Raw genomic sequence first — 12540 nt, 5'->3', positions numbered from 1 at the left:
AATCTCTAATTCATTTATTTCTGCTCTGATCTTTATTATTTCTCCCTTTCTACTGTTTTGGGATTTGGTTTGTTCTTTCTAGTTTCTTGAGGTAATGTTAGGTTGTTTATTTGATAAATGTTAAGCATTTATTGCCATAAGCTTCCCTCTTAGAGCTGCTTTTGCTGTATCCCATAGGCTCTGGTATATTGTATTTTCACTTTGTCTCCAGGAATTTTTTAGTTTCCTTTTTGATTTCTTCTTTGATCCATTCATTGTTTGGGAGCATGTTGTTTAGTGCTTGCTTCAAAAGCACATATACTAAAATTGGAAGGAGCATGTTTAATTTCCATGTATTTGCACAGTTTCTGGTATTCCTTTTGTTGTTGGTTTCTAGTTTTATTCCATGGTGGTCAGACAAGATAGCTGATATGTTTTCAGTTTTTTAAAATTTGTTGAGAGTTGTTTTGTGACCTAACATATGGTCTGTTCTAGAGAATGTTCCATGTGCTGCTGAGAAGAATGTGTATTCTACAGCTGCTAGATGAAATTTTCTATATATGTCTGTTAGGTCCAGTCAGCCTAGAGTGGAGATTAATTCTGATGTTTCCTGGTTAATTTTCCATCTGGATGATCTGTCTGCTGCTGAAAGTGAGGTGTTAAAGTCCCCAACTATTACTAGGTTGGAATCTATTTCTCCCATCAGGTCTAATAGTAATTGCTTTATATAACTGGCTGCTCTGGAGTTGGATGTGTATATACTTGGAATTGTTATTCCTTTTGTTGAATTGACCCCTTTATCATTGTATAATGACCTTCCTTATCTTTTTTTTTCCCCTTGGCTTAAACCCTATTTTATCTGACATACATACAACTACTCCTGTTCTTTTTTGGTTTCTATTTGCGTGAAATATGTTTTTCCATCCGTTCACTTTGAGTTGGTGTGTGTCTTTATATGTGAAGTGAGTTTCTTGTAGGCAGCATATTGTTGGTTCTTGTTTTATAATCCATTAAGCCACTCTTTTCCTTTTTCCTGATTTTACTGTCTTTCTTTGTGATTGAGTGGTTTTCTCTAGCAGTGTATTTTGATTTCTCGCTGTTTATTTTCAGTCTTATAAGTTTTTGTGTTGTGGTTACCATGAGGCTCAGAAAAAAACATGTTATAGTGATAAGATTATTTTAGACTAATAACAACTCAACTTTATCTAAAGAAAAAAAAATCCAAACCCAACTCTATGCTTTGGCCTCATTCCCTTCCACTTTTTGACATGTTGTTGTTCCCAGTTACATCTTTTAATATTGCCTTTTATATGTTGCTGTTGTACATGTTATTATCTTGTTAGTTTTGTCCCTTAGTCTTCATACTAAGGATATAAGCAGTTTATTAACCACCCTTATGACACTGGAGTATTCTGAGGTTGTCTGTGAACTTACTTTACTAATAATGAGTTGTGTACCTTCAAATGTTTTCTTGCTGCTCTTTAGCATCATCTCTCAGGCTTAAGAACTCCTTCTAGCATTTCTTGTAATGAAGGTCTGGTGCTGATGAATTCCCTTAGCTTTTGTTTGTCTGGGAAAGACTTTATTTCTCCTTCATATTTGAAGGTTAGTTTTGCTGCCTACAGAATTCTTGCCTGACAGTTTTTTTCGTTCAGCACTCTGAATATATCATCCCATTCTCCTCTGGCCTATAGGGTGTCTACTGAGAAATCTGCTGAGAGACGTATTGGGGCTCTGCTGAATGTTGTGTTTTTCTTTTCTCTTCCTACTTTCAGTATTCTTTCTTTGTCTTTGGTTATTGATAATTTGATTATGATATGCCTTGAGGTGTTCCTCCTTGGATTGAGTTGGATTAGTGACCTTTGAGCTTCTTTTAATTGATTCAACTCCTTTGTCAAGTTTCTTGTTCTGCTCCTGGATTGTTTTCCAGATATCATTTTTCTATCTGTATTTTCTCAGGACTTACTGAACATCCCTAAGAGGGTTATTCTGAATTCTCTGTCAGATGTTTCACACATCTGTTCCTCTGGGTCCATTGCTGCTGCTTTGCATGTTTCCTTTGTTGTCATGTGTTTCTGTTCTTTCTTGATCTTTGTGTCTTTATGTTGATGCCTGGGGCATTTGAGGAGACTGCTGCCTCTTCTAGGTTTTATAGGTGTTCTTTGGTGATGTTGGACCTTTACTGGTTAATACCAGAGCTTTCTCTTTGATCTGTGGTGGGCTTTTTTTCCTTTTCTTTTTTTTTTTTTTTTCCTAGTTCCATGGTGGATTATTAGCTACCACCACCAGTTAAACTCTCCACTGGAATTAATTTGTTGTCTTTTGATTAATTCCCAAATTGAGGGACCTTCTTGTGGAGACCAGTACTTTAGCCCTGTGGTTGAGCTAAATTGCTGCTTTGCTGCTCATTCTCTGGGGAAGGCTCTATGTGCTCCTCAGATTTTAATTGTTGGCCTTTGAATCACTTCTGGGTCTTATGAGGTTAGGTGCACTGGGCTGTTTGAAAATTCTGGCCCGGGACTGAGTCTTTCCAGCAAACCCTGCCCCCTGCAGTTCTCTCACACTGTCCAGTCTCCACTGGGCCTGTGCTGAGCAGAAGGCAGATGAACTGCCCACGCTGCACCCTGACATTCCTCCGGTGGGCCAGTCTCCCTGCCGCACTCCAAACACCTCCCGTGGTGCAGGCTGTGTGTGGGTCCCTCACTATGACTCACCAGCTTCCGGGTGGCTCCTTTCTTTGATTGGTTGTGGCCCCTCACTCTTATGTGGATCCACAGGAACCCTGTCCGTGGTCTCGCAGGTCTGAGGGCTGGTAGGTGCACTCTGAGGCCCTCCTCCCCTGTGGACTCCAAGCAACTTCACGCAAAGGGCTCATCTGTGACTTTTGCTCCTGCTTCATGTGTTGCAGCTTCTTCCCACCCCTCTCTGGGCCCGCCCTGAAGTGGCCAGGGCTCAAAGGGGTCCGATTGGTCCCTTCTCCCTCTCGCCACGGCTTCTTTCACCTTAATGAATATTGTGGATCTCTCCCTCTCTTCCTCCAGCTCCAGTGGTCCCAGGTTGGCAGTCTTTGCTTTTTAATAGTTGTAAGTTGATTGATTGTGGGGGAGAGTGATGCTGGGGACTGTCTGTTCCGCCATCTTGATGGCATCACCCCCATCTTATTACCTTTGAACTAGTTGTTTACCTTTAGTCTTGTTACTTCTGGTAATCCTATATAAAACCTCATGGAATATAGAAATAAACAGTGCAAAAAGTTTGAATGTCTAGGATGAAAGATTTGAGAATTAGTCCTCTAGTTCAGTGATTCTTAAGCTTCTTAATAATTATTAACATCAAATAAGTCAGTTTTGATTGACAATTAAGAATGAAGGAATGAACTCAAGGGAGTAGTTACAAAATTATGTACATTTTATGATTTTTTACTTTTCAAGCAAAGCTGCAAACTTCTTTGGAAAGAATGGAATTAAATGGCCAAAAAAAAAAGAAATGAGAAAGTTGTGGAAAGGGTGCACTAGAAGAATTATTGAGTTCTAAAAAGATAGAGATGTTGAAAAGGAGAGAAGTCTGATGCCCCATACTAAGTTGTCTAAGCAGTGTGGTAATGGAATATAGAACAAAGGTTCTGAAGTCAAATGGACCTAACTTCAAATAGACTTGGATTATATTAGCTCTGTACCTTGGACAAGCTGTTTATTCCCTTTGAACTTCAGTTTCTTCATCTGTAAAATGGGAATATAGGACATACATTGTAGAGCTGTTAGGAAGATTCAATAATTGATAGGCGTATAGCATAGAGCTTGGCCCACAGTGGCCTCTGTAAATGTGAGTTCCTTCCCTTCACATCTGCTTTAGGAAGTGATTCACAGCTGCTTTAGCAAGTGATTCTTACTTCTCTGGATCTTTGGCCGGCATTAAGTCCATTAATTCAAATAGCTTGACTTTGAAGTGGAACTCACTACTTTGATAGCTTGTGTTAGTGAGACAAAAATGATTTCTAATTTTGTAAATTATTGCTAAGATTAATAGGCTTGGCAGAAGGACTTTCGTGCATATAGAAAACATTGTATCTGAATTTTTCCTATGATCATTACACATACCCTCCCCTCTTCTTTTTTTCTTTTATTTAAAATGACTCTGAAATATGGAGTGGGAAGTAAATGATGCCGCTGGTTTTCACTTATGTGAAAAATTGTTCCCAGGAATTGAAAAATAGGGTTTTCACAGTTGAAATCACTGCTTTTTAGGAGATTATGGTTGTAGCAGACTGCAAGAGAATAATAATGATAATGGTGATAATAACGTTACTGTGTGCTGGTTCATTCTGGTTCATTCACGTCTGGTGTAGGTACTATTATTATCTTCATTTTGCAGATAAAGAAACTGAAGCACAGAGCGGTTAATAGCATTCCTGTTTGCCTAGTTAGGAAGTAGCAGAGCCGGGATTTGAACTCAATCTGGCTCCACAGCCTGCACTTTTAACCACTGTCTCATCCTGAGAGGACTAAGACAAGTCAGTTCTCTGAGTGAGAATAAATGTCCTAAAACTGTGGCATGGCAGGTCTGTCATTTTTAGATTTGCTCTCCAGGTATTCTGAGAGAAGCCTTACAAAATGTATTGGAATTACCATCGAGACCAGACCAGATTATTGTATGAAGCGACATTTAAGTGACATGTTGACCTATGGCTGCACAAGGCTGGAGATTGGGGTCCAGAGTGTCTACGAAGATGTGGCCAGAGATACCAACAGGTAAGATGTTGGCAAACGATCTTATGCAAGCCTTCCTCTGTCCCTGCTGATCTTTTCTGCATTCACTCCCATCCTTTCTTCCTTCCTACTAATTGTACAGAAAAAGTATGTTTATTCCTCCTTTTCAAAGTCCTTTCATCTGTCTGTGCTCTTAATTTCATCCCTTCTTTCCTTCATTTTCGGTCTTTCTGTACTGACTTTTTTCCAGTAGCCTATAAACATGCTAATATCTCTCCCTGTTCCTGTCATACACAGCCTTTCCCATGTAGAAAACAGGAGGCAGGATTCAAGGTCAGTAGTTTAAAGCAGTGGAGAAGGCCAAGGAGAATGGAGCAAAGAAAGGGGTTTGAGTAAGAAGGAAGTCAGAGTGTGATTTGAGAGATTCGTTTTTGTGAAGTGGGTATGAGTTGGCAGGGAAGTCAGGAAAAGTTGGTGAGGCCCTGGGGAATTTGGCAGTGTAAGGAAGAAGAGAGGTAAAGGTCAGTAGAGCTGTATGAAGTTTTCTTCCCTCTAGAAGTACAGGGGAACTTCAAGAAGTTTGTGCAAAAATGGAATTAAGAAGTAATGAGAATATTTCCAAGAACTTTTTGAAGACCCCTTGTGTACCATTGAGTTGAACCAAGAAGATACCTGTGAAAGCATGAAAGGTTAAATGTGTAAAGAACTTCATAATTAATTGGCAAATTAATGTGGGGATGAGTGGGCACAGGCATCTGTAGTTCATTAGGCAGCAGACATCAATGACCTAGAATGATAAAGGCAGGCTTCAGGAGGCAGGTATGTGTTGAGCTGGACCTTAAAGGTTACTTTCTTTAGTTGGATTTGGTAGACGTGATTGGGGGTTGCGCTAGGAGAAGGCAGTGAAGGAGAGATAGGGAAAGAGACACTGGTCAATGTGTTAGAAACAACCAAGAAGAGTACCAGGCTAAGGAGGGTGGAATTTTCCCTTTAGGTAATAGAGAGCTATTGAATGTTTGTGAGCACAGGGAAGAATCTAGTGGAAGTCATGCTTGAGAAAGAGTAATGTGCGCAGACGGCAGTAAGACTCAAACTAGGTTGGAATGTGGCAGTCATCAAGGGCTGTACTTGTGGAGATGGAAAAAGTGTTTCTTAAAGGTCAGGGAAGTTTCCTGAAGAAAATGACATCTCAGCTGAGACTTGAAGGAAGAGAGTTAGTCAGGGGCAGAAGAGGAAGATTGTTTCAGGCAGAAAGAAAATATGAGCAAATTCCTGAGGATGGGAGTGCATGCCACATTTAGGGAACTCAAAGAGGGTTAGTTTGGTTAGAGAGTGAGTCAGGAGCAGAAGAGGTGAGGCTGAAAGCAAGCAGAGGGGACTTCACAGTCAGCCCGGAAGCCTGAGTTTTAATCTAGAACAGTAGCGAGCCATAGACAGGCTGAAGTGAACTTGTGATAGGAGCATGTCTGCATTTTAGAAAGATCACTTGAGCTACAGGGCGGGGGATAGGTTAGAGCAGAGCAAGCTGGGAGGGAGACCGGTTAAGAGGCTACTGCAGTAAATAAAGCAGAAAAATACTGATGTCATGGAAAGAAATGAATGGTGGTGTTTGGTGACTGTCTTAGTCCTTTTTGTGCTGCTATAACAGAATGCCAGAGACTGGGTAGTTAATAAAGAAAAGAAGTTTGTTTCTCACAGTTCTGGAGACTAAGAAGTTCAGTATCAAGGTACTGGCATCTTGTGAGGTCCTTCTTGTGGCATCCTCCCATGGCAGAAGGCTGAAGGGCAAGAGAGCTTACACAAGAGAGAGAAAGGGGGTCAAACTCATCCCTCTATCAGGAACCCACTCCCACAATAACTAACCCACTCCTGCAGTAACAGCATTAATCCATTCATGAATGCAGAGCCCTAAGGACCTAATTACCTCTCAAAGGTCCCACCTGTCAACAGTGCTGCATTGGGAATTGTTTCCAATGCATGAACTTTGGGGGATACATTCAAACCATAGCAGTGACTGATTGAAATAAGGGTAGGAGAAAATGGGAAGTCAAGGAGGCTTGGAAGAAAGATGGGTTTCATTTTAGATAATGTGTAGAACCAGCTGAGGGTTTGCTTTAGAGCAGGGTTATCCAATAGAATATTCTGTGGTTATCAAAATGTTCTGTACCTGTACTGTCTAGTGTGATAGCGCAGCTAAGGAACTGAATTTTTCATTTTAATAACCACATGTGCCTTGTGGCACCATATTTAATAGTGCAACTTTAAAGTATTGGTTATTTAGGGGTGGAATTCAGGAGACAGGCCCAGTCACATCATAGAAATTTGGAAGTCCTTAGCAAAAACAAATTAGAAATTGAAGCCATGGAAATGGATGGGACATCCAGGGAGAGTGATATGGAATCCATGGTCTTAGGGTCTTTCTCTGGTAAACAGAAATGTCTTGATGATGAGAGGGATTGACACACAGTTATCCAAAACCATTGTTAGGGCTTGCTTCCTACTGGGATGTGGCACTAGAATGCTAAGTTAATTTATGCCCATGGCCCTAAATGATTCTGCCTTCTCACTAAATCATTCTCTCTTACAACATTTTTTTAAGGATCCTCTAAACCCACCAGTGAAATCTATTTTCTGTCATAGGTTTCATTCTTCCTCTCTCACTACAAATAATTTCACAAGATTTTTAAAGGGAAGAGCATAGCATAGCAAAATCTTCTGCAAGATTTTGAGCTTCTTATTCTTGTTTTTAACATAGACATGTACATTAGTAAGCTTATTTTGACCCAGGATGCTAAAATAATCTCATGATGCTAAAACAATAACTCTTGTTACCCCAGTCATTTACTTTCAGAACTTTGAGTAAGTGCATAAGGGAATTTCTGAGAAATATCTCAGAAATAAAATGATTTCCTTCCAAGGTTTCCTCAAAAGTGGAGGCATAAAAAAATGACTGAGATTTTTTTTCTCAAGCCATAGTTTTCTTGATTATACAACTTCTCTTCCATGTCTCAGAGGTTGTGTTCTGTCTGCTCCTTGTGTTACCGTTGTTGCCCATTTATTTGTGTAACAGGTAGTGAATTTTGTTTCTTCAGGGGCCACACTGTGAAGGCGGTATGTGAGTCATTTAACCTGGCCAAAGATTCCGGCTTCAAAGTTGTAGCTCACATGATGCCTGATCTGCCAAATGTGGGATTAGAGAGAGACATCGAACAGTTCACCGTAAGTATTGCCTTCAGCCCGGCCCATGCGAGATGCCTCTGCATGCTTCGTATCCCTACTCTGCTCTTGTGGTTGGTGTACTGTTGATTTTTTCCCATTATTAAAGCAGTGCATCTTCATTACCGAATATTAGAACAGTAGAGAAAGAGAAGTCACCCGCAGTCCCAACGTCAGATAAAACTCTAACATTTTAATATATTCTTTTCGGAATTTTTTTATGCCTAGGCTTTTTCAGGGGCAAGGTTGTTTATACACATACAACACAGGCACGTTTACTCTTACATGTATATGAGGTAGGTAATTCTTCTAATAGCTTTTTCATATCATTATAACAAGCATTTATCTATGTTGTAACCTGGTCTCTGTTAACATGTTAACATATTTAAATGTCTGTTTAAATTAATATGTCATGCATGGCTTAACCACTTCTAAATATTTCAAAATTTAGGATATTACCAATTTTTGATATTATGAATAGTACTGCACAACTTTGTGCCTATAACTTTAGTATTTAGGTTTATTTCTTTATGATAAATTCCATGGAAGAGAATTATCAGGTTAAGATATAAACACTTTAAGAACCTCACTATATTACTAAGTTGATTTTCAGACAGCTGTAACAATATACACTCATTTCAGCAGGGGTGTCTTTTTCCCCTAATAATTCTCTTCTGTTTATTTTTTATAGATACATATACATACAGACATTTATACATGTAGTATTTTTATCTTTGATAATTTGATGGCTAAAGTGCCATTTTAACTTGCATTTTGAAATTGTAGTAGTAAATTGTATTTACTAATTACGTTTCTTTCATCTTTTTGGAATTGTGTTTTTATCTGCTGAGCAATTTACTCTATTGTGATATGAATATTTTTAATGTGAATTTATATGAACTTCTTAGGTAATGTCATTATGGACTTACTGTTTTTTACATTTGTTGCAGATATTTTCCCCAAGCTATTATTGGCCCTTTACTTTTGCTTTTGTTATCAAATCTGTCTTTTTTGTTTTCTTCAGATGCTTGGAAAGTGTAGGACAGCCTTCCTGTTTTCTTCAAACCTTTGTGTTCTTTGAATTTTAATACCTAACTGCAACTCTGTTCTTTTTTCTGGTTGTTTTTCTTGTGGGGTTTTTTTCTTTTTATTTTTACTCTTGTCACAATTCTTTGATCCATGTTAGCTTTGTCTTGGGTATTGAGATTGTTCAGGGCCTTTGTTTTTTCTTCAGATTTTCAGATAGGGGAAGTGTGTTTTAGGGCTATCCTTTTAGAGAAGGTGATAACAATATTTATCAAGTTATTTAATCAATAAAAGTACTTTTATTTTACTCTGTTTACAGAAATGGAGTTTATTATGCTTATTTGTGAAGTTAATAATTCTTCCTTTTCTTTTAAAAAGTTTATTTTATTTCTTAATCTAATGAACTACCACTGAAGACCTGTTTATAAGACAGCATTAATCCACAGACATCCCTGTTAGCAGTAACCCCATACTGGTTGTATAATAATTTTGAGTGTAGTGTCTTCCCCTCAGTAACAAATAGCCACTTACTCATGACACCAAGACTAAAAGGCACCTGAAACACACTTTTCTTTAGCACAGCTCCTAGGTGGACCAGTAGTATAGCCAGAATTCATAAACTTTAAGTGCTCTTGAAAAATGTGGTATGTTTAATACCATAGCAAGTAATAGCAAATAACTGAGTCTCACTATTCATTTTCTTTAGTGTCTTCAAAATAAGGGATAGTCCAATAACAATATTGCAAAGACAACCCTTCATGTAAGCAGATTTACCTACTTGCTTGTAATCTTTTCAGAGAAACCCACAAGGATTATTAGCTGACCATATTTCTTTTCTAACTGCATCCCAGTTAATGATTGACAAAATGGAGCTAAAATGAAAAATCTGAGTTCTCTCTATGGAAAAATTTTCTGAAAATTACTGTAATTCTCTGTAATTAGATATTACTACTTCATACTCACTAGAAGTCTAGCATTTAAAAAACAGTATCAAGTGTTGGTAAGAATATAGAGCAACTAGAACTCTCCTTTAACTGCCAGCAGGAATGTAAATTGTACGTCCATGTAAGAAAACCATTTGACATCATTTGCTAAAACTGAACATACACATGCTCCATGAGCAAGACAGAGAGTTCACTAGTCAGCATGCTGGCTTTTCCCTGTTTTCAGCCTTGATCCTCCCCCAGGCCTTCCTTTGTATCTGGAATCTCAGAGGCCATAGGCTCTCTGGTTTCTCCAGGGCATAAATCTCATCTCCTGGTACAGAAAAGGCTAAGGAATAGGGATAAACTTCTCCATGTACAGACTCAGATCCAGTGCCCCCATTTTTATTTCTGTCTCTCTCTTTCATCCTGCCCAGTTTCAGGTACTTCTGATTCATGAGCCTTTCTGGGACTCTGGTGTGATTGAGCTGGCCTGTCATTGGTATCTTCTTTTGCAGATACTTTGCAGTTTTCTTCACTTGCAGTCACTGACCAGTCTTCTGTCCATTTTCTGTCTTTCAAGAAGTTGTTGCCATCGCTGTTCCCCTCTTAATCCTTTCTTGTTCTCTCTGTTCTTCTAGGTTTATACTTCTTTAAAAATTCTTTCCTGTTGCTTTAGTGTCATTTGGAGGGAAAAGACAGAAACACATATTTTAATTCTTCATGTTTAACCAAAAGTCCAGAACCAATTCAATCTATCTTCATTCTTACAAAAGGAATATACATATCAGCACGTATGTTGCCTAAACTTATACTGGAAGCACTTTTCTGAAGTCCCATGTTCAAATGTGGATTCAGTCTAGGTGGAGAATGGATCACATACGTGCTTTTTGTGGATGGCTACGGAATATTTATTAAAGATCCGATGAATCTTTAAAATATAAATGTTATAGGCAAAATCTCACAATTACAGAAGAATATCTCTAAGACCAAATGGTGCACAAAGAATACAGCGTTAAGAATGCAACAAAAATCAATGAGAGAGATTGGAAAGTGTATGGGTACATTTCTTTGAAAAGCAAGTTAAACAATGGAAAACTTTGCAGGAATAGTGTAGTGGAACATAAAAAGCATTTTTTCAGTTCATAATATGTAGCGCTGCAGGCTGGGTAGATACTGATGTCAAGGTGGAGATGAGAGGGAACTGTGTGAGTCCACCTTCCTTGCTCCAACACATAGCGTCTAAAATCAAGATTAGAGCAAATTATCAGTGCAAAATCATGGAAAGGAGAATGCCTGGTGTCTCCTTGCTACATCCCAAATGAAGAAATAAGATAGCGAGCTGGGATGACATAGGACTAGCAGTGACGATGCTAGCAGTAGCTGAGTTAGATGTATTGCTCAGTGTCCAGATAAAGATGGACAGTGTGTGGCCCAGGTTAAGAATGCTGCCATTTGGCCTGAGAACAAAGTAGTTATATCTGGGGATCAGCAAACGTTTCCTGTGAAGAGCCATACCCGTGTAGTAAACATTTTAGGTTTTGTAAGCCAGGTGATTTCTGTCATATCTTTTTAAAAGTTTAAACAATTAAATGTACTCCTTTATTAAAGGAGGATATAGTCTAGAGGTGAAGGCAGACATTGAATAAACTGTCAGTGTGATGATGTTAAGAAAGGGGTAACACAGGTTCAGTGGAACTTCTTTAAAGTGGGGCAGCTAACATTCGAAGGTAAGGATGGCCTCTCTGAAGAAATGGCATGCAAGCTGAGACCTAAAGATTAGCTAGATGAGGAAACACTGGTAAACTCTCCAGGCAGAGGAAGCTGCCTTTGCAAAGGCAGAAAGGCAAGGTGGTGAGAGGTGGCATGAGATGGATTGCAGCCGTAGACATGCTGGACTGGGCAGCCTTGTCGTCCAGCGCACACCCGTTTGCTCCAGTGAGACTATGAAAATGATGAGTTTCAGTTCTGTTGGCATTCCCTCCCTGTGGAAAGGAAAGGTAATCTAAGCCTGCTAAGTGTGAGAGAAGCTGGCCCAGGATCCAGACTTCACCAGGGAAACTTCTCCATGACTAATGGAGAGAGAAGTAATTTTCTGCTCTCTTCACAGGAGTTTTTTGAGAACCCTGCTTTTCGTCCTGATGGTTTGAAGCTCTACCCTACCCTGGTGATTCGTGGAACTGGGCTTTATGAGCTTTGGAAATCAGGAAGATATAAAAGTTATTCTCCTAGTGACCTGATTGAATTGGTGGCTCGGATCCTAGCCCTTGTGCCTCCATGGACTCGAGTGTACCGTGTGCAGAGGTAGTATGTTATCTTTTATTCCAAAATAATTGGTGACTAGTCTGTTTACAGTTTCTAATGGAAGTAGTCTGATTTCATGTTGAGGATTTTGAATTTTTTTTTTTAATTTGATATGTGGAATGCTGTCTGTAAATAGAGGGAGATGGAAATGAAAGGACAGCATGCCAAGCCACTTTGCCAGTATCATATCATGTTTATTCATTTGTCCATTGTTCTTGTTTTTGGCTGCTGACTGGTATGGAGATCAGAACTCTTGACCTTGGTGTTATCAACACCCCATTTGTTCTTTAGCCTACAGAGGGTAAATAGACACAGCGTTTGCTTCTGAATGGTTTATGATGTAGATCAGGATTTCTTCTTCCAGGTCTCCTTCAGTCTAAATACAG

At 39.1% G+C, this 12540-nt stretch overlaps 1 protein-coding gene across 1 annotated transcript in view; it reads left to right on the top strand.

Annotated features, from left to right (window-relative positions):
• The window catches only part of ELP3 (elongator acetyltransferase complex subunit 3), a 100885-nt gene that overhangs the window by 30355 nt on the left and 57990 nt on the right, over window positions 1-12540 (top strand). The window contains exons 8-10 of the mRNA XM_063086152.1: window positions 4566-4727; window positions 7778-7904; window positions 11961-12154. Coding sequence (XP_062942222.1) covers window positions 4566-4727; window positions 7778-7904; window positions 11961-12154 — 483 coding nt within the window. The remainder of the gene's footprint in view (window positions 1-4565; window positions 4728-7777; window positions 7905-11960; window positions 12155-12540) is intronic.

The sequence above is a fragment of the Cynocephalus volans genome, chromosome 2, assembly GCF_027409185.1.
Source record: "Cynocephalus volans isolate mCynVol1 chromosome 2, mCynVol1.pri, whole genome shotgun sequence".
In the NCBI taxonomy this organism is placed as follows: Eukaryota; Metazoa; Chordata; class Mammalia; order Dermoptera; family Cynocephalidae; genus Cynocephalus; species Cynocephalus volans.
This window is presented reverse-complemented; position numbering and strand designations above follow the sequence as displayed.